The sequence below is a fragment of the Sciurus vulgaris genome (assembly GCF_902686455.1).
Source record: "Sciurus vulgaris genome assembly, chromosome: 13".
Classification (NCBI taxonomy): domain Eukaryota; kingdom Metazoa; phylum Chordata; class Mammalia; order Rodentia; family Sciuridae; genus Sciurus; species Sciurus vulgaris.
In genome coordinates, this window is record NC_136474.1 from 43759947 (window position 1) to 43782119 (window position 22173).

At 38.8% G+C, this 22173-nt stretch overlaps 1 protein-coding gene across 24 annotated transcripts in view; it reads left to right on the forward strand.

The window, feature by feature from the left end:
* Positions 1-22173, forward strand: part of DLGAP1 (DLG associated protein 1) — a gene marked incomplete at its 5' end in the record, with an annotated part of 892564 nt that overhangs the window by 539316 nt on the left and 331075 nt on the right. For 9 of the 24 annotated variants that reach the window (XM_079108324.1, XM_079108313.1, XM_079108322.1 and 6 more), the window contains one exon: positions 5186-6220. In XM_079108324.1, coding sequence (XP_078964450.1) covers positions 5255-6220 — 966 coding nt within the window. Of the gene's footprint in view, positions 1-5185; positions 6221-10607; positions 10713-10875; positions 11157-22173 lie in introns of those variants that run through there. The other 15 variants (XM_079108305.1, XM_079108308.1, XM_079108318.1 and 12 more) reach the window with 9 other exon arrangements.

Genomic DNA, 22173 nt, shown 5'->3' on the forward strand with positions numbered 1-22173 from the left:
CATTCTTGCTTCAGTCATCATCTGTATAGCAGTGCTTCCATTCCAGGTGTGGGAACTCTGGAAAAAACAGTGTGCATCGCACACAGAGCTCATCACATGGTCACCAAGAGTCAACAACTTCTCCAAGCCAAACACCAGGACATATGGTCTGATGCTAAAATTGAACTTAGAAGGACAACAAAGTGTAATTTTGAAGTCATAGTGAATAAGAAAAAATTAGAGTGAATCACTGTAGTCATAGAAACCTTCATGAAGACAGGATGACCACATTCTTCATGTCTGCTCAGAGAGAAGGGCTTAAAAGACAGTGTCCTCTCTATTTTCAGAAATTGTTACAGCCAAATGAAATCGATTTCCGGGACTAGCAGTTTCTTTCTCTAAGAATGCATAAAATAGGGAGAATCATTATTTAGATTTTTTTCATTATTAAATCATTTCTCTGTGAACACATCATAACCCCTTTGACCAGTAGGGATACCCTGTAGGCATTTGGTCACCTTTGCAGAAGTAAGCCCTGGGCTGTGCATATGAGAGATGCTCACCTCAATGTTCATACTGATGCTGTAGGTCACATGATAGGTGGAAGGAATCCAGTCACTTACTTTTTTAAATTTTATTTGTTCTTTTTTAGGTATACATAACAGTAGAATGTATTTTCACATATTATATATACATGGAATATAACTGCTCATTCTTGTGGTTTTTCATGATGTGGAATTACACTGGTCATATATTCATATATGAACTTAATTATGTCTGATTCTTTCTACTGTCTTTCCTATTTCCATCCTCCCTCCCTTCCCTTCATTCCCTTTTGTCTAATCCAGTGAACTTCTATTCTCCCTCCACCCTTATTGTGTGCTAGAATCCACATATCAGAGAGAACATTTGCTCTTTGGTATTTTGGGGTTGGCTTATTTCACTTAGCATGATAATCTCCAGTTCCATCCATTTACTGGCAAATGCCATAATTTCATTCTTCTTATGGCTGAGTTATCTTTCATTGTGTACCATATTTTCTTTATCCATTCATCTGTTGAGGGACACCTAGGTTGGTTCAGTAGCTTAGCTATTGTGAATTGAGCTGCTGTAAATGAACGCCACTTATAAACATTAATTAAAATGAGAAAATTAAGATGAGGAAAAAAAATAAGTGACAAAGATAAATGTTCTGGAAAAAGACTTTAAGAGTAAAGTAATGAAACCCATTATTCCGTATAATTATTACATGCCAAGAAAAATAAAAATAAAAAAGGGAAGGTAGGAGGAAAGTGAAGGAGAGACAAAAGAGCAAGACTTTCATAGCAGGTGCCAGCAGCAATTGTCTGGCCACTGTCAACAGCATTAGGATTTTCAAACTTCTGGCCCTGCTTCCCAGGAAGTCACCAAGTGTGTTGCTGTATTTTATAAACACAAATTGACATGTTTTTCTTTTAAAATGACAAGAGCATAAAAGGATAAAGGATAGGGTATTAAGTCATTTGTTTGACCTTGATCAAAAAGATAGGTTTAAGATATTAAAATGTTTATGATTGCTTATTGTCATTTTTAGGATCTTATTTACTTACATCATAGAGAAAATGGATCAAAGTCTCAATACCCCTTTGCCAATCCTAAGTAAACAAGGACGCAAGCTAACTTATTTATCCCTGATGCAATTTGTTCCTCTCTTAGAAAATATAGCTGCTTGTCACTGTGCTGAAAATAGCTCACTTAAATCTTAGTAAATATCATGCTGTGTATGTTTAATTTACACAAATTGCCATTAGTTACATCATTTAGCTTAATTCATCATTAGTGGCCTTAAAAATGTTCTTCGTTTGCTCTGGTTGTCCTCAGGTAACATCCTCACACATAAAACACTAAAGTTAATTATTGAATACCTGATTAAAATAATCTTGTACATTTTGGAGTAAATACCCATAATTCATGTTTTCAGCTCTTGCAAGTTTCACATTTTATTGAGAACAAAATATCTCCCCAAGCCCCAGCTGCTTTGAAAGGAAAGTTTGAAGCTTGTAGCATGTTGTTTTATATGTCAAGGTTCTATTCTGTGTAATCATAAGACTTATTATGCATTAGTCTAATCATAAGACCTATTGCATTAGTCTTTTTTATTTTTTATTTTTAAGTGCATATTTGAAAGGCAAAGATGTCTTCAATGGGACCTTGGCTTATGGAGAGAGACATCCTTGTAAATTAGTTTGCACCACGGTTTTGCTAATCCTTTTTTGCCACAGCCTAGTCTGAGGATCCTAACTTCATAGAAATAGGTCCAGGTTTTCCTTTTTCATTAGTGTCTCTTCAGTGGGCTCTTCCTGAGTGTTGTGATTTAGATATTAAGTGTCCCGAAGTGGCCCATGTGCTAAAGGCATGGTCACCAGCCTGGGGCACGACTGGGAAGTGGTGGAACCTTTGGGTGGTAGAACCTTGTGGAAGGAAGTTAGGTCACTGGGACTATTAGGAACCCAGCCCCTTCCTCTCTCTCTTTCACTTCCTGGCCACCACGAGTGAGCATCCTCCTCCATCACAGACTCTCGCCATTGACGTACTACGCAACAATAGGCCAAAAGTAATGTGGTCAAGTGACCATCAACTGAAACCACTCAGACCATGTGTCAGAAAAAAAAAAAAAGAAAAACTTTTCCTGCTTTACATTACTATTTCAGGCATTTGTCACAGTGACTCAAAGCTGACTGAGGCACTGAACCACAGGTATTATCATTCCCAAGTTCCTTTTTTCTTTTTTTGTCTTGGTAGATATCAGTCTTTCTTGCTCCTTCAGGCAAATCATTCTCTATCTAGGCATCCTGTGATTAGCAGGCCAGGAGAACTCCCCAGACCTTAACTTCCGGGCAGGTAGAACCTCAAAAGCAATGATATTTTTCAGTTGATTGTGGAAAGTCAGAAGTCAAAGACTCACAGTTGCAGAAGGAGCATTCACCTGCCTTGCTCTGAAAACCACCAGTCCCTGGAATGCCTGTGAAATGCTCCCTCCTGATTCTTGGGCATCCTTCCTTGGCTCTGGTCCTTCCCTGACCACATATTCATATTTTCACTAAGCAGATGCCATTTGAATCACAGCATGGACCACTCTGGGAAATATTGCATTAATGCATTAAATCACTGAAAAAATAATTTCTGATATTCCCACCATTTGGATGGGATGGCATTTCACTAGACACAGGATGGGCAAAACAGAATTCCTTCCCTCAGGGAGCTCATAATTGAGTAAACTAATTTCAAAAGTGATTTAAAAAAAAAAAAAAAAAAAAAAAAAAAAAAAAACACTTCCCATCAGTTGTCCTAAACTATTAATCCAGAAAGTGAGAGGTAGGAGGCAAAAAGGAGACCCAGAGAGTGTGAACAGAGATCAGCAACATTGTCATAAACTCACAGATGCTCTGCGCACTATGGAAAAGGCAAGACCTGCCCTCTTGAAGTCCACATCTGTCACCAAGTGTGGGTGTTTTATTTGGATTTTGTTTATTAATTAGACATTTAGCTCTCCCTCTTTGAATATCTAAAATGACATTTGTGATATTTTTGGAAAGTCATTTTGTTTTTTCAGGACAACTCTTCATATGACCATTTTTGTATTATAGGAAACTTTTAAAAAAAAAATCAGGCTGTCAGCAGGAAATCAGTCAGCTCTTTAAAAACACACTGTGTTAGAGTCAAAAGAAAATCTTCCACCCTAGTGGAACTGTAGCCTCTTTTACTAAGGCTTGGGGAAGACCTGAGCTTGAATATGAATTCTCCATGAGTTCCCACCACTTGATTCTGCAGGAGTGACTTATCTACTGAACTGAACATTAGGCCCCAAGTCCTTCTCTCATGACCTCAAGAACTTTTCAAGGACCTTTTCTCTGGACATTTTGTCATCTCTTATGCACATTTAACCAGTAACCTTAAATCAGTGTGTAAGTCAGCTTTCTATCACTGTGAAAAAAAAAAAAAAAAAAAAAAAAAACTGAGAAAATCAAATTAATGAAAAATAAGGTTTATTTTGACTGTTTCCGAGGGGTTATAGCATGGTTGCTTGACCCTGTTGCTTTGGTTCTATGGTGAGACAGCAGAAAAGTCTGATGGAGAAAACTTCTTCATCTCCTGGCTGCCAGGATACAAAAATAATGAGGAAAAAGGAAGAGACCAAGGTCCCAGTATCCCCTACAAGGGTGCACCCCCCAAAGACCCAACTTCCTCCCCTAGGCCCCACCTCCTCAGAGTTCTGCCACCTCCCAGTAACATCACAGACCAAGCCTTCAACACATGGCCTTTGGTGAACATTTAGGATCCAAGCTATAAACAATCAGTAAGACTAAATAACCTGATACTGAGCCAATTCAATATTTGTTCTCTACTTGCTCTCAGTTTGTTTAAAGGATATACTTCGCCCTCAGATGACAGAAATTCGTGGACAGAGTTTCTCTACATCTCTGATTTATTTGGCACATCTTTACTTCTTTCAGCTCTGATTAACCTGAGGGGATCATTTGCATATTATAATTGTTCCCACAGAATTTCTGATAATATGTAAAGATATGTCCTGAAGTTTGCAGGTGCCACTGGCTTCTTTTGTTCTTGCTTTTCCCTCACATTTCCATTGTCACTTATGGAATGCTCACTATGTGCAACAGGGCTGCCTCTGAGCTAGGTAGGGGGACATAAAGGTACCGAGAATTAAGCCAGACTGCAAGGAACCTTTTAGCTAAAAGAGAGAGCCAGAGGCAAGCAATAGTATAGGTTCTGAGGAGTGTGTTTAGATGCCACAGAAGCACAAAAGGAACTTATTCTCTGTGCTGGGAATAGCAGCAACAGTTTTTCAGAGCAAACTGAATTCTTTGGGTATGCTCTAATTATGATTATACAATTAAGAAACAAGGGGGAACAGACCCAGTCAGTGGGAATGATGGGAATTACTTGTTTAAAATAATATAGAGTTTCCTTTTCCCAGTTTTCTGACTTTTAGCACTACCATCTCTCGGTTCCAGCTTTGGAGTGAACTTTCCTGCCCTACAGAGATGAGAGAGCTTTTCCAATGATGCATTGAAGTGACTTTTAGAGACAGGGATAAGTTCTTCCAGAAAACCAACACGGTAGTACACAGCACTCTCAGACAGCAACAGGTATGTGCCAAGAGCTGGCTAACCGTTCTCCCCACTCTTGTTCTTCATTCCCTCAGGTCTTTACCCAAGACGGGTCTGGGACTTGACGGGGTGCCCATGACCCCAGCGGTTGCTCCCCGTCAGCAATGAAAGGGTTATCAGGCAGCCGCAGCCATCACCACGGGATCACCTGTGATTCCGCCTGTGACTCGCTGTCGCACCACTCGGACCGCAAGCCCTACCTGCTGAGCCCCGTGGAGCACCACCCTGCGGACCACCCGTACTACACGCAGCGGAACTCCTTCCAGGCCGAGTGCGTGGGACCCTTCAGCGACCCTCTGGCCAGCAGCACCTTCCCGCGCCGGCACTACACCTCGCAGCAGGAGCTCAAAGACGAGTGCGCCCTGGTGCCGCGCACGCTGGCCACCAAGGCGAATCGCATCCCCGCCAACCTGCTGGACCAGTTTGAGAGGCAGCTGCCCCTCAACAGGGATGGCTACCACACGCTGCAGTACAAGCGCACCGCCGTGGAGCACCGCAGCGACAGCCCGGGTCGCATCCGGCACCTGGTCCACTCGGTCCAGAAGCTCTTCACCAAGTCGCACTCCCTGGAAGGGCCATCCAAGGGCAGCGTCAATGGGGGCAAGGCCAGTCCTGATGAGTCGCAGACGGTGAGGTATGGCAAGCGCAGCAAGAGCAAGGAGCGGCGCACGGAGCCCAAGGCCCGATCCAACGCCTCTCCCACCTCCCCGGGCTGGTGGAGCTCCGATGACAACCTGGACGGCGACATGTGCATCTACCACGCGCCCTCGGGCGTGATGACCATGGGCAGGTGCCCCGACCGCTCGGCCTCCCAGTACTTCATGGAGGCCTACAACACCATCAGCGAGCAGGCGGTGAAGGCCTCCAGGAGTAACAATGACGTCAAGTGCTCCACTTGTGCCAACCTGCCCGTCAACCTGGACGCTCCGCTGCTAAAGAAGAGCGCCTGGTCCTCCACTCTCACCGTGAGCCGAGCTCGGGAGGTTTACCAGAAAGCCTCTGTGAACATGGACCAGGCCATGGTGAAGTCCGAGTCGTGTCAACAAGAACGCTCCTGCCAGTACCTACAGGTACCATTTCTGTCTAGTGATGGATGTTTACAATCTTTCCTGGCGTAATTATGTGGTCTTTTCTCCTGGGTGCTCTCCTTGGTTGTACTCTGAGTTGTCCATATGAACTTGAGCAAAGTATTTAGCGTTTCACTGGCTACGTGTTCCTGTCAGGAAAGAGCAAAAAGAGCAAAAGCTATCAACTTCATCCAGTTATCTTAAAGAGACTAGCTGCAGTGCCCAAAGGCACTCCTCCACAGAGGCCCCAAGTCACTCGCTTCTTGTGTTCCTCTTTTGTCTGAGGGATCACAGGATGGAAGGGAGAGGAAAGAATTTTTAAAATAAACCCACCTATAAAAAAAAAAAAAAGTAAACAATGTTTTTACGAATTTTGGAAAGAGTTTAATTAAATTTGTACGGGGTTTTCTTTTGTTTTTTTGAGGGGTTTTGTTATTATAATCATAAAACTCTGCCTGAAGCTATTCATTTCTGAAAATTGATCTACAGCTCACCATTACAGTGGTCCTCTCCAACACCAACATTAATCCCACCCCTCCAGCTCCTGCCCCAGGGAGTAGCAAAGCAGGATGATGCTCTGAGGAGGTGGAAATGGAGCCAGTTAGGGAACCTGAGAAGCACAGCTGCAAAGGCCCAGGACAACAGAGGAGAGGAGGATGAGGGGGAACATCAGTGCAATAAAATACAATTAGTGTCAGCGAGTCAATCCCACACACACAGACACAAGGCAAGCTGCCCTTCCCCTTCCACCATCTCTTCATGATTCTGCCTTGGGCTTCCAACTCACTTAAACCAGATTCCACCTGGATAAAAATATTGGAAAACTGGGGAGGGTCTTTTTCTTTCCCCCCTTCTCTCTCCTGTATTGTAATTTTTCCCAAGACACAATCTTCCAATGTGAATGACTTTCATATTTTTTTCAGTGCATCTTTTTCCTCTTTTCTCTCCTGCCACCCCATCTTAAAAAAAAAAAAAAAAAAAAAAAGTTTCTTCTGGACTATAAAAGTATGACATTATGACATGATCATTTCCTCATTTCCACTTTTATCTTAAGAAGAGATGCAAAGAAAAATTCTTCCCCTGAGTTCATCTCTTTGCCCTCTTTGAACTCCTCCTGGCAAATGTCGCTCCATTGGAAGTGTCACCCCAAACCCTGAGAATGCTACAGGCTAGCAGTCCCTGGGCAAGGACAGTGCCAAAGTCCATGCCCAAAGTTCAGAAGAAGACATTGGCTTCCCACCTGAAATTTTTTCTTTCCTCCTTATGTCTTTTGAAGTCAAAAGCTCAAATAGAGATGAAAAGTGGAGGTATACATCCATAGTTTTCACAGGGACACAATTATGTGAGCAATATTTCTCATGGAACCTATTAGGTTGCTGCAGGCATTAAGAAGTCATCAAGAGCTCTTAATATAGTTAGGGATCATCTAATCCACATGGAATGGAAAAAAAATGTAGAGTCAAAGAAACATGAAAGTTTAGTGGGTTACATCATTGGCTTATGGAAGAGGAGGACTGGAATCCAAATCTTTTAACGAGAAGTGATGGTTAGGAGGTTTGCCACCAAAGGACTTAGAAATTATTTAAGCACATCCAGCCTCATCTACTGCTGAAAGTATTTTGAGAACAACACTGGTCTTGGAGAAAGGTTGGGTAAGGAGATAGAAGCCCTAGAATATGACACATTTTGTTGGTGAAGATTCTGTGACTAATGCCAAAAATAAAACATTTTTTTAAAAAACCATACTTTAATAAGCAGTGGTGATATTAGATAAGAAATGAGAACTATCAGACTTTTTTCTTTAAGAAAAAAAGAATACTGTACATGGATCAAGCACCACCAGCCCTCTTACTAATTAAATTTTTTCATTATATTTGCATAAGTACCTATATTCTATTGACCCTGAAATTTACTTTTCTTTCCTTTTTGTGCCTTTTGGAGTCAAAATCTCAAATAGTTGGTACAAAGTGGAAGGATAAAGAAGATACTGCAGCTGGTGTGTTCACCCTTGCTATTTCATTCCATGTTCATTATAATCTTGAGACCTATCTGGAATAATTCTGTTTTTATAAGAAAGGAAACTAAGCCTTGGGAAATATCAGATGATTTAAAGTCCCATGACTTAGATGTTGTAGAACTAAGATTTAGTTGTAGATTAGTTTGATGCCAAAGCCAAAGAGAAAGGTGAGCAAGGAGAAAATAAAATCTTTAAAATAAACATTTTACTACTAAAATCCTTCACTCAAATGAGAATGAAATCTTTAAGTCTGGGGTTTGGTATAGTAGCATTAGTAGAGCTCCAAGATTTGGCGATACCATTCTCAAATCATTTACCTTCCTTAAGTCAATTTTTAAAATAAAATATTTGAGAAAGGTATAAGGAAATAAGTAAATAAAGTAAGCATCCATTTTTACATTACCCAATGAGAGAAACAAAACATTCATCACAATGGCTCACTCACATACTCTCCATGGTCCCATTTCCTTCTTTTCCTACCCAAAGTAATAGCTAATCTAACTTTGATACCCAAAATACCTTTGTTTTTACTCCTGAAATTATTGAAAGTTTGAAAAAAAAATTAACATTTTCCATCCTACATTGGGCAATAATTAACCCTGAACCTTGTTAATTTAATCTGTTAAACATAAACTAGATTTCCAGTCATACCTATTTAATAAATATTAATATTAATTGAGTTCCTATTCTATGCCCAACTTTCAATATAATTGTATATTTCCATGTGGGGAGGTGGTATATTAATAAGTTAAATAAGATGGAGAACTGTGCGCTTTTCTAAACCAGTGTGCTAAGGTTGAACAGTTCTTGTAAAGAAAGGGAAAGGAGAGCCATATATTTGAATGGAAGAAAGGGGATCAGAAAATACCCCCAGAGACCTGAGTTCCAGGCTTTTTTAAAATTTCCTTGCTTCTGGAAAATGGAGAGAGAATCTGCCATCCTGTGGAAACTCTTCTCAGGAATTAGGTGTTGCCAATCCCAGGCAACTACTGTGGAATAATTTTATTTATAAACTCATTCCTAAAAGCAAATTTGGAGAAACAAAGAAAGAATGTTTTTGTTTGTTTATTCGTTTTTTGAGAAATATTGCCTTAATTGCCAACTAATCTGAAACTGGATGTACAGATGGGTTTAAAATCAACTTACAAGATTTGGTTAGTGAGCACATCACTGTCTACAAAATCCATTCTCTATTGGTCACTACCAAGTAACATGGGCTGGAATCATCCTTTTGGCTCTCCGTATCTTCTTCCCCTGCTAGAAACCAAGGCACTTGTTCTAGAAACCTGCCATCTCAGTCCACGTTTTTAAACTCATAAGTTACATATGCCAGAGTACTAATTAGAGAAATTTTCAAGAGTTGGAAGGCCTGGGACTTTCATTTCATAAATGCCTACTAAAAGCGGATGTTTTGCAAATGTTATCTAATTAGCTCTTTAAAACTCTGAAAGTATTTTACAGTTAAAGATCCTGAGATTTAGTAAATTAGGTTAATTTACTAAGGGCACATAACTAGTACACCACAACCTGGTGTACTGATTCATCTATCTTTTGAGTTCAGATTTTTTGCAGTGACCATGCCCAATCCTTATCCCTCCAGAACCGAAGTAGAGAGAGGGAACCGTGCATTTCAAATACCTATCATGTGCCTGAAACCATCTATATCTCATTTTATCTCAAAACAACTTTGTAAAGTATTACTATTTACTTTAGCTTTATAGACAGAATTGAGGTATGTAAGATTAAATCAGTATTAATGTCTTCAAATCCATGAAAACATAGTGAGTAGGAGAGCTCCCAAACTGGTCCAATTCCATAATATGCTTCAGAAATAGAAATAAATGCATTTTAATTTTATTACTCATTTTATTCTGTAGCAAAAGCGTGTGTGCCTTTGACCTTAAATGCATGTATGCCCTGAAGAGGGCATGGATATGAAGTTAGACTATCAGTGAAATAACTGAATACATTCCTAATTTGATTCAAGGCTGAACAAACTTTAAATTAATATTCATCAATAATAGAATTGAAATACCAGCAAATTTCGGATTCTATCTTCATAGAATCACAACTTAAAATTAACTTCATGTAAGACATTACTATAATTCCTGTAGAAAATGAGAGGTCTGTAACAGGAATTTTAGCCTTTGCCTGACATAGACTGAGAAATCAAATACTATAGCTTGAAATCATTGCATGTTTCAATCAATACTGTCAATTGGTGATATGTGCTCACTCACAAGCTGCTTGTGGTTAATTAAAAAAAAAAAAAGACTCTTTTTTCCCCAATATTGTTATTTTTAAATGTCAAGAATCAGATGTCTGCTGTTTAGAACTATTGTACCGCTGCCAGTGGCTGTCTGTATTAGGGTTTGGAGCAGGAACATGGATTTGAAGACATTAAAACTGTTTAATTCACAGTTGAGATGTGGCTGGCTTTTATACATTTGGAATAAAGCATTTATGGCACATCTCAGGGTAAGTGCTAATAGTTAAGTAAATAAAATAGGTGGGGGGTGGGGGTGTTGTTTTGCTTTTGCTTTTAAAAAGCAGAATTCTTGGTTCTGTTTATGCCTCTTTATAGAAACGTGGTGTGTTGAGTGACTGGCATATAAAGCCATTCAGAAAAGCAAGATTTTAGATTTCCAACTGTTAACCTAAAAGAAAAAAAAATCCCTTCAAATCGTGTATTTTGCATTCATCCAGCAGAAGAGACAGGAACAGGGAAGCCAAACGCTCTCCGGTAGAAGTAGGGAGAGAGACACACAGAGAGGGAGCGAGAGAGCAAGACACAGACCGAGAAAGACAGTACTCTCAGAGATGAAATTTTAGGAGAGCAAAATGATCGACCTTTTTAAGGCTGAATGGGTTTCTTCAGTTTGTGTGCAAGTTTCAAGAAATGGAAGGACTGACCAGGTTTGGGTATAACTCTTTTATTACTTTGTATTTGATAAGTATATGTTGTTGGTTTGGGTGGGGGATTTTTTGCAGAGGGGGGCTGTAGTTTTTGTTATTGTTATTTTCTTTCTTCTCTAAATAATGGTTAGTAGGACTGAAAGAGCTAGCAAACTAATGTCTGTACAGATGGTAGGAAAACAGGTGGAGACATCAGGTACCTAGAAATCTGTGTCTCTACACAAGCTTCATAAAACCATTAATTGATATGATCTAGAGTATTAAATGCTGCTAGAGGACATTATGTGGCTAGTGATTGAAATGTGATCGGTTATGTTCCTGGACAAGAATCCTGAGTATTTACTGTTCCTTTACAAAAATTTCTGGCTGATTGCTTTTGTCAGGTTTGGGGTTCTGTTTTTTCATTTTGTTTTTGTTTTGTTGTTAAAAAAAAAATTCCACAAAAGATCACTTCAGAAACATGCATAACAAGCTTGCACCTAGGATTTTTTTTTTTTTTTTTAATTCAGGTACAGTTATTTTTCAAATCTGTTTCAAGATTATTTCCATCTTTGCTCAGTGAGAGTTTCCTTTCTCTGGCTGAGTTTTTCCTTCCTCCTGTCTTTGAACAATTTAAATTAGACTAATTAAAGTTAAACTACTTATGTGAAATTTAAGAAAGTCATATTGCTAATGACTTTAGTTACTACAATGTTTTCTTACTGCTTTTGTCTAAAACGTCATCAACAATATTAATTGATGACTTTATTTTTAGTTTAAATTGCCATAATAATCCAGCCACATCTCTTTGAATATATTTCCTATTTGGTTTGCACAATCTCTGTTTCACTGATCTTAGTAGAGATGGCTCTTCATTGATAGAAAGATGAGGTTACTCCTGCTTGGTGCTAACTTTGAATGTGGAATCAATGATCAGCTACAGAATGCTGTTAATTCTCTCTCTCTCTCTCTCTCTCTCTCTCTCTCTCTCTCTCTCTCTCTCTCTCTCTCTCTCTCTCTCTCTGATTTTCCATAATTCTCACTATTGCCTATATCCAATTAATAGGGAGAAAAATGCAACTGGAAAAACATGAGAAGTCAGGTGTCCAGAAAGACTTAGAAGTAGTAAAGAGAAGATCAAAAATTAATAGGAAAGTGTTCTTGGAAGTTGTTAAAGAAGCATTATTATTCTTGATCAGTTATTTCATTGTTCGAAAGATATTCTCAGGAGCACCAAAAGCACTCGGTTAACTACAGCCAGAGGCTTCTGAATGTAACATACACTTGCTGATCTCACAGAATTTCAATCTAATAATTGAAGACATAATATTGGTTAGCAAAGAGTAAAAGAGAAAAGCTAGCTTTGGCTATCTTATTAACAGTGGACTTTATTTCCACTTTCTCCAGTCTCCTTGAAGGACAGTTTTCTTGATTGCAAATTAAAGACACTAACCCAAGCTAATCCTTCCCCATTCTTTAATTTCTAGCCCATTTGAGATCATGGCATTGTAAAATTTTACACAGTGATTTGTGAATGGTAGAAAATATGAGTTTTGTTTCAGTTTTTGTAGAGGCCGCTAAAAATACTTGCAATATTGCCAAGCTGACTTAAATTTGTAATTAGATAGTGTTTTTCACCATCTTGAATTTAGAATCAAAGGCAATAATTTCTTCTAGTGGATTATTGTGAATTTAGAGTTCAGTGGAATAAAGCTTTCATGTAAATAAACTCAGTATCATTTTTCTTATTTTGAAGAACATTTGTAGGCTCATGACCATAGAGCTTATTGATACAAGGTTGAATCATGTGGAAATGCCATCTGTGTTGGTCTGAAAAACTGAAATCTGAAATTTTATATGGCTCCGATATAGTGTCTTTTAACAGTCAGACATTTGCTGTCATTGGCTAGGGAAGTTTGGTGAAGAAAAAAAAAAATCTGCCTTTTCAGGTAAGACTAGGTTACTATTAATAAAATCCATAGAGTTATGTGACTTCACTATGATATGTATTACTCATCTGAAAATTTGAACCCATATTTTTACTCTGATGTAAAAATATATGCATATGTGACTTCACTTCTTACTTCTCAAGACCATCTTGCTGGCTCCCCCGACGCCGGCTAGTGACTGGTTGCCATTTGGAACACATTTTGGTAAATGCATATTTAAGTGTCTTTCTAAATTCTTAGACTGAAACCAGAGTAGGGAAGTACATTCATTTTTCTTTCAATGAATGAGTCCCAGTTGGAATGATTTCCATGCTAGTTGATTCTCCAACAGAGTCCACTCTGTAAATGAAAGGTAATAACGTAAAGTATTATTCAATTATTATTATGCAAATGACGGAGTTTAATAAAGGAGGAAATGTAGCGTAAGGAAAGGCAGATCATTGAATTCCTCCTGTTAGTTTTTATTGATGGTTTATTTCTACTGTTTTTGATTCTGTTATGAATTAAAGAACACACCCGTGATAAAGGAAAGACCTCTTCTGATACTCTGATCTTTTTTGTTGTTGTTGTTGTTCTAATTGGTTATACATGTGATTCTCTGATCTTTTAACTGTTAAAAAAAAAAAAAAGCCCACACAGACCATCATTAAAAACTTGTTTTTTTTTTCTTAATTTGCCAAAGTTTAGCAATATGCTCTCTGTTGTTTCCATTTGTAAGATAAAGAAACCTCTATGTTTGTAAATTTGAGTTTTCTACATAGGTTTAGTGTTTCATGTGTATTAGGGCTCTGTTCAGGGTCAATTGTTTCTACTCATTGTTCTCACAGAATTAGGAAACTTTATACAAAAATTAGGCTCGTGATATCAAACAGCCATCTATAAGGCATAATAATGTGGAGCTGGGGGTCACAAGTATGCATGTGCACAGGTCTATGCTCATAATCCCTATGTATACATAGGTGTGCCTGCACCCACACTTATAAAATATATATTTGTACACTTGATGAAATCAGACCCACTATAAATAAATTCCATAAAGTCCAAGGAAGAGGAATAACTATGAAGTAGGCAAACAGATTTTTCATAGATCCCAGTAGAAAATTCATTACCCTGCTTCTCCAGTGATTATATTGAACTTCATCTCAGACCATTAGTGTAGACTAACCTGGGGTGTCCTTCCCTGGAGTGAGGAAAAGACAGGATTTAGTCCCTTTGGTACAAAGAAACACTCAACAACCATGAAAGAAAATGACTTCTGCTCCTTCTCTTTTTGTAAACCACAATTTAATCTATACCTAGAAGATTTAAAGACAGGGTTTTGCTTTTTTTCTTTTTTCTTTTTTTCCAAAAATGACATTTTTTAGACTAATAAAACCTCCTCATTGGAAGGTCATCTCGTTACACCTTTCCAATCATAATCCTCTCCCTGCAGTGTGAACATTGTATTTCCCTCCTTACTTATTTTTCATTTCATAATCACCTTATCAAAGAAACCTTTGAAATTATTTAGTTCAATCTACTCATTTTTAAATGAGAAAAGTAAGCCTTAAGGAAATACCTTGTCAAGATCAGTAATCTCAGTAGAGACCAGGGCTGGCAGGCACACTGCCTGACTTACCAGGGCTCTTCTGTCCCTTGGTGTCTTACACACTGCAAAAACCTTCAGGGCGCTCTTCAAGACCAACTCATCCATTCTGACTGCGTTCTTTTGAGACAGTGAGGTCAGGGCATAAGGAGGCAAAGGGAGAAAAGAACTGATCTAAGAGTTAGATTTAAATCATGTTTGTGGCTTTAAAGGTTCATGATAGATGAAGACAGTTGTTATCAAGATAATTATCTGCAATTTGTAATTCTGTGGTCAAAAAGGCCGGCATACATTTTTAACTTCTAAAGAGAAAAAAAGGAAAGAAATGGATGTTTCTCCTGTTATTGATTAGTCCTTTCTACATCCCAATAGTTTCATTATGAGTAAATCTGGTTCCGAAAGAGGACAAATGAAGCAGAACAGACCCACATTTGGAGATGCAATCTTTAGTTTGTACACATAGAGCCCTGGGTCTGGGTTTCAAAGAAAACACAATTCTCTCCAGCATCTTCCACTCTCTTGGTGATCAGCATCACTCATCTCACTCTCCCAGGACAAAAACGAATGTGACTGTAACTATATATCCAAGGGAACATGTATAACATATATATGTGCATATATATTATGTGACACATAAATAGGAACACATACATGTTGTGACACATATGAAAGTATGTACCTAGACAATGAGACAGTCTATTAAATTGGTGCAACTCCAGAAATCTAAGAGAATAGCACACAGAAGACACCAAGGGCTACAGGCTGATCTTGCATCCAAAATTAAAAAGTGATTAGAAAAAAACGATCCCTCTCAAAAATTGGAAATGCTACCTGAAACATGATGAAGTGGCATCCATACAGGGAGACAAGAGCGTGGTTATTTCATGGTTGTTCAATATATATGACCATCCACATATGTGATTCTATACAGGCATGTATGCAATATTGTCATGCCCTTGTCTGCCCATATATAGGGGTGACTTTTCTTAACCTTGAGAGTGTCTACAAAGTGAGGATTTCTAGCATCAACCCAACAGATTCTGATTTCATGAATCTGGGGTGTTTCTGACACTTTTTTTTTTTTTTTTTTTTTTTGGTACTGAGAATTGAACCCAGGGGTGCTTAAGCACTGAGTCCCTTCCCCAGCCCTTTTATTTTTTATTTTGAGACAGGATCTCGCTTAGTTGCTTAGGGCCTCACTAAGTTTCTGAGACTGGCTTTGAACCCACAGATCCTCCTGCCTCAGCCTCCCAAATTATTGAGATTACATTACAGACCTGCTCCACCACTCCAAACCCAAAGCCACACTTTTAAGTAACCCAATTCTAAGAACCATAGACTTCTTTTCTCATTTTATTTACTGTAGGGGGCAGTAGAGTCTTAATCATGGGCTTCAGATGATCTGCCTAAGAGCTGACTTATTACATGACTTTGGGCTCTCTCAGTACTTCCACTATGGTATTTGTAAAACAGCCATGATGATATGGATGTGTTTGCTTCTATATTTTTTAAAAATATTTTTAGATGTTGACAGATCTTTATTCTATTAATTTACTTATATGTGGTGCTAAGAATCGAACTCAGTGCCTCACCCACGCCAGGCAAGTGCTCTACCACTGAGCCACAACCCCGGTCCCTGCTTCTATCTTAAAAAAAAGAAGAAAAAAGATTGAATTTCAAATTTAAGAGATAAATTAAAAGTAGCATATGAAATGTTTCACAGTTATAAATCCTAAACCATTCACAAGTCTTCTCCCTGGTTCCATACCTCTTTTTCCTTTCCAATCTATTTGCCCTCACTTTCATTAGGGCAGGATGAGGACAAACGTATCTGACTCTTTGGCAAAGGAAAGCTTCCCCAGTTTTGGGTGGCAGTTGATTTTAGTCACAGTGCAGGTGTAAGGCTTCTTCATCCCCTATACCAACAAAGTGTTTGCCTGCAGGTGAAAGGGACACAAAGGGTCAACCTTGGGCTCACTGGCATCAGCAGGTCAGGGTTTCCTTTGGCTTGGTATTTGCTGATGGAATACGACTCTGGCCTCTTGGAGCCTAAGTTTGTTCAGATAAGCCCTGCTTTTGTTTTCAGACCATAAGTCTGTCAACACCCCACTGCCTTACTCCAGGCAGCTTTGGAAAAATCTGCAGGACAGGTTTAATCAACAGCTGTGGAGTTTGTCTGAAAAGAAACTGGATCCACCCTTCACCACTTCCGTTATGGGTTTAACCAGGTTCTCTGAGGAGTGTCTCTTTTGTGACACCTGGATAGGAATGAGCCCTGCCACCATTGCTGGAAGATGACAACAGGCTCTTGACCATTACTCTTCATCGTTCCTGCCCAAAGGCCCTAGCTAATCCTCTCCATTCACTGCAGCCAGGTACATGGCTCTTATAAGGCTGTAGGAATTTAAAAGAGCAAATGAACGTTGACGCCAGATCCCACGCAGTCTTCTCCGCAGAACCATACGAAGCTCAGACTTTCTCCATCAGCCATCTGGCTCTTGGCAGTCCTGAGACTTCCTACCTCACCACTTCCCCCTGCCACCGAAACAATGAAGGCAAAATTCACAAGAACCAGTGACATTTCATGAAATTGTTTCTTAACTCTGAAAAGTTGAGCAAATGATCTTGCTATTTTTAGTTATGAAAGTGGAAATGAGTGAGGCCAGAGATCCTCCTATGAGCCCAGCAGGACCCCGTTAGGTCACCCAGGCCCTGCATTCCATATTTAGCAAGCCACCTGCTTGCCCTGTTGTTTTATGGGCTTCCATCTGACTGGCAGCTTGTTCAACAGCCACTAGGTATGGAGAAAAGCAATCCCTTTCATGTCCCTTCAGGGATCTCAGCTACTCATAATCCTTGAAGAAATGGTGTCTTTTAGCGTCTCTTTCTCCTCTCCTTAACTAGTAGAAGTTTAGCTGACTTCTCCATAACTCAGGGAGTGTCAGGGACAGTAGCTGTCATTTGTTTGCAAATGAAACCTGAGCTATCTGGAAATGACTCCCTTGCACAATCATACCCCCATCTCACTCCTCCAGCCTTGGAGTTGATTTTAGATAATTTCCTGTTCTCCCACCTCTTGGAAGTATTCCACGGCACGCTGAGCAGACACTTTTAGTCAAAAACGCCTATAAATAGCTGATTTTCCTGCTTGCTGCCTTCTCTCTAAGGCTCTCGCAAAGGAGGTGAAACAAATCCACCAGAAACAGGAGCTCTCAGTGAGGGGTATGCAGCGAGGCTTGTGAGAAATCAGATCCACGGGCTGAAAATTGCTGTGTAGGTCGCTGTGCCATCTTTGACTTATGCAACCACTGCACAGAAAGGGAAATATTTTATTTCATGCCAGATGATCTCATGACTGAACAGTCAATCAAAAATGTCTCATATGGAGTTCCGTGCATTAAAAATATGCACTTTGACTCCCATGCTACTGTTTTTTAAAATCCCCAAACCGCTATCAGATTCCATTTATAAATCTAGATAATCGATCCCTGTAGTTATTCCATGGTGGGAATTTTTTTAACTGTTTTCCCATTTCTCCTTCCAACTGCCCTAGCTCACAGAGGGCTTTTACTGGCTGCCTTCTCTCTTGTCTCCTATGCCCCACCTCCCCATCATCATCACCACCAAACCTCTTGGAGTGAGATCATGGAACTTCCTGGAAGACTGTACCTCCATTTGGCAAAACCTTAACATCTTCCTTCACTGATTTTACTAAAACAAACCTTAGTTATCAGATATGTGAGATTAATTTTATGCCCTCTACTTCCACCTCCCCATCGTCTGCACCCTCCGTAGCAGAACCGAGCTCAGCAGTGGTCTCTCCTTCTCCTCCCTTCGTCTTCTCTCTTATTTCCCCTTGATTTTTAGGTAGCTATTTTATTGAGTAATTTGATATGGAAGCCAAATCCAAAACCGTCTGTTTTCAGATGAGTCAACTGAGGTCTGGTGAGATGAGCTGGCATTCCTGTGGCCCCTCAGTCGTAGCGAGTGGTGGAGTGGCAGTAACAGTCACAAGGTCTTCCCTGGTTCCTCTTCATTCTGACACTTCTTCCTCAGTCACCTAACAAGAAGTGTTGAGTTACCTTGGTGTAATTCTCAGCACACTGTCTTGGCTCAGGTTCCCACTATAGTCACTGGGTCTATGTGCTTCCGGCCTGTGCCTATCTACCGCCAAGAGTTTAGAGGTGACATCTCCTTCTACCTTTCTTCTTTATTAGCTCCCAGAGAACAGGCACAGTTCAATAGAAGCAGGTGCCTGGAATGATTCAAAATGTCACTAAACCCAGTGCCTTTTCTACTTTTTAACCATAGAATTTTGTATTCAGATAAAGCAAAATATATAAGACAATTCAAAACAGAGCTACTCACATTGATACAAGAATAGGGGACTCCACATCCTCATCCCCTTACCTCCTGGCCCATCCTGTACCAAGTTTTGCACAGTTTGAAAACTCCTACCCATTTCTTTCCCACTATACAATCTAAGCTATGAAAGAGTTTAATGATCCAGGGGAGGAAATTTCTGAATCTACTCCTGATAAGACCGCTTCTAAGAAATCAGATACATCAGGAAAACCCTGATAAAGTCCAGAAATATTGGCTAACTATCCCCAGTTACCTATCCCAAGTACGTTAAGTGTAATTAGCAACAGCAGCAGCAGCAGCAGCTCTCCCAGGCTACAGTCCTGGTGAACTTGCCCTTTATTTTAAAAAAAAAAAAAAAAAAAATTGATTATGGGCTTCCAAGATTTTTTGATTGACTCAGGCTATAAAAATCACTTTGGGGCTTTAAACTTTTCAATAGACAAATTCTTTTTTAAAAAAAAATTCTACTGAGATATAATTCACATAGCACACAATTCATCCAATGTACAATACTGTGATTTTTAGTTTACTCACAAAGTTGTACAACCATTACCCCAATCAATGTTAGAATATTTTCATTACCTCAAAAAGAAACTCCATAATTTTTAGTAATAATTCCCCATTTATCTTACCCACCATTCTGTCCTCTCATCCCCCATCCACAAACAATTGGTCATCTACTTTCTGTCCCCGAGTTTTCCTATTCTGGACATTTTTCCCTCTAATCTAATTGCACTTACATATGCTTTGACCAAGATCTCCCCATCTTCCCTCCACAACCACCTAAGCTTCTGATAGCTACCACTCTACTCTCAACTTCCATGAGATCAACTTTTTCAGATTTCACATACGAGTGAGATCATGTTCTGACCAATTTCATTTAACAGACTGTTATCCAGTTTTATCCTGTCATTTGCAATGACATGATTCTGTTCTTTTGTGGCTGAACAGTAATGTGTTGCATGTATACCACACTTTTCTTGATCCATTTATCCACTGATGCACACTTAGGTTGATCCACATCTTGGCTGTTGTGATTACTGCAGTAAACATGATGATGCAGACATTTCTTTGACCTACTGATTTCATTTCCTTTGGAGAAATATCCAGTAGGATTGCTGGAGCTTACAGTAGTTCTGTTCTTAATATCTTGAAGAAATCCTTTAAGGTGCTTTTATGGCTGTACAAATTTTTATTCCCACCAACAATGCATAGCGTTTCCTTTTCTCTATATATTCAACACTTACCTTTTGTCTTCTTGATAATAGCCGTTCTAACAGGTGTGATGGAATATCTCAGTGTGATTTTGATTTGTTTTCCTGATGTTAAATGATGTTGAACATTTTTTCATACACATTTTGATGTTTCCTTTTGAGAAATATCTATTTAGATATTTTGCTCATTTTTAAATAGGATTATTTGGTTTTTGCTATTGAGTTGAGTTCCTTATAAATTCTGGAAATTACTGCCTTATCAGATGTATAGTTTGCAAGCATCTTCTCCCATTCCATAGATGGTCCCTTCATTGTTGGTGTTTTTTCCTTGCTGTGCAGAAGGCTTTTTGTTTCATGTAACCTCACCTGTCCTTTCTGCTTTTGTTTCCTGTGCTTTAGAAATCATGTCCGAAAGCTCATTGACCAGATCAACAGCATAGAGCTTTGCCCTGTGTTTTCTTCTGGTACTTCCATAGTTCCAGGTCTTGTCTTTAGGTCATTAGTCCACTTTGAGTTGATTTTTGTAGGATGGTACAAACTTTTTGTTTGATGGTAGGATGTATGGGTCTCCTTTCATTTTTCTGCATATGGATGTCCAGTTTTCCCAAACCTATTTATTTACTAGGCCACCGTCCTATCCCTATAGTCTGAGACATCTTTGTCAAAAATCAGCTGTCCTTAGGCCCGGGCTGTAGCTCAGTGGTAGAGCGCCTGCCTCAAATGTGTGAGGCACTGGGTTCGATCCTCAGCTCCACATACAAAATAAAGATACTGTGTCCACCTGCAACTAAAAAAATTTTTTTTTAAATCAGCTGTCCATAAATGCTTGAATTTATTTCTAGGCTCTCTATTCTACGTGTCTGTTTTCATGCCTTTTACATTTGTCTAAAGAATTTTTTTATATTTTCCTTTTAATTTCTTCATTGTCCATCAATTATTCAGGAGCATGTTGTTTAATTTTCATGTGTTTATACATTTTGAATTTAGGTAGTATGCCTCCAACTTTGTATTTTATTGTTGTTTGTTTGTTTGTTTGAGATCACTTTGTCTATTTGAGGTTTTTCTTAGTACCATACAATTTTAGTATTGTTTTCTCAATTTCTGTGAAGAATAGCATTGGTATTTTGATAGTAATGGTGTTGAATCTGTAGACCGCTTTGGGTAGTAAGGCCACTTTAAAAATGTTTATTTTTCTAGACTATGAACTTGAGATATCTTTCCATTTATTTGTTCTTATTCAATTTCTTTCATCACTGTTTTATAATTTTCAGTGTAGAAACCTTTTACCTCTTTGCTTGAATTTATCCCTAAGTATTTTTTTCAGCCACTGTAAATTACATTGTTTTCTTAATTTTTTTCAGATAGTTCACTATTAGTGTACAGAAATGCTGCTTATTTTTTGTGTGTTGATCTTGCATCCTGAAACTTTTCTGACTTCATTTATTGGCCCATGAAGTTTTTTGGTGGAGTTTTTAGGGTTTTCTGTATTATAAGATTATGTCATTTGCAAAGAACTATTGAGTTTTTATTATGAAAAGATGTCGAATTTTGTCAAATGCTTTTTCTGCATCTATTAAAGTGATCGATAAATGAATTAAATGTTCTTCATTCTGTTAATGTGAAGTATCACATTTATTGATTTGCATATATCGGACCATGCTCACGTGCCTAGGATGAATCCCAATTGATCATGATAAACAATCTCTTAAGTGCACTGTTGAATTTAGTTTGCTGGAAAATTTTTTTGAGAATTTTTATATCTATGCTCATCAGGGATATTGACCTGTAGTTTACTTTGTTAGTTGTGTCCTTATCTAATTTCTGTACCAGAACAATCCTGGCCTCATAGAGTAAGTTTGGAAATATTTCCTCCTCTTCAATTTTTTGGAATAGTATGAAAAGAATCAATATTAGTTCTTCTTTAGAAGTTT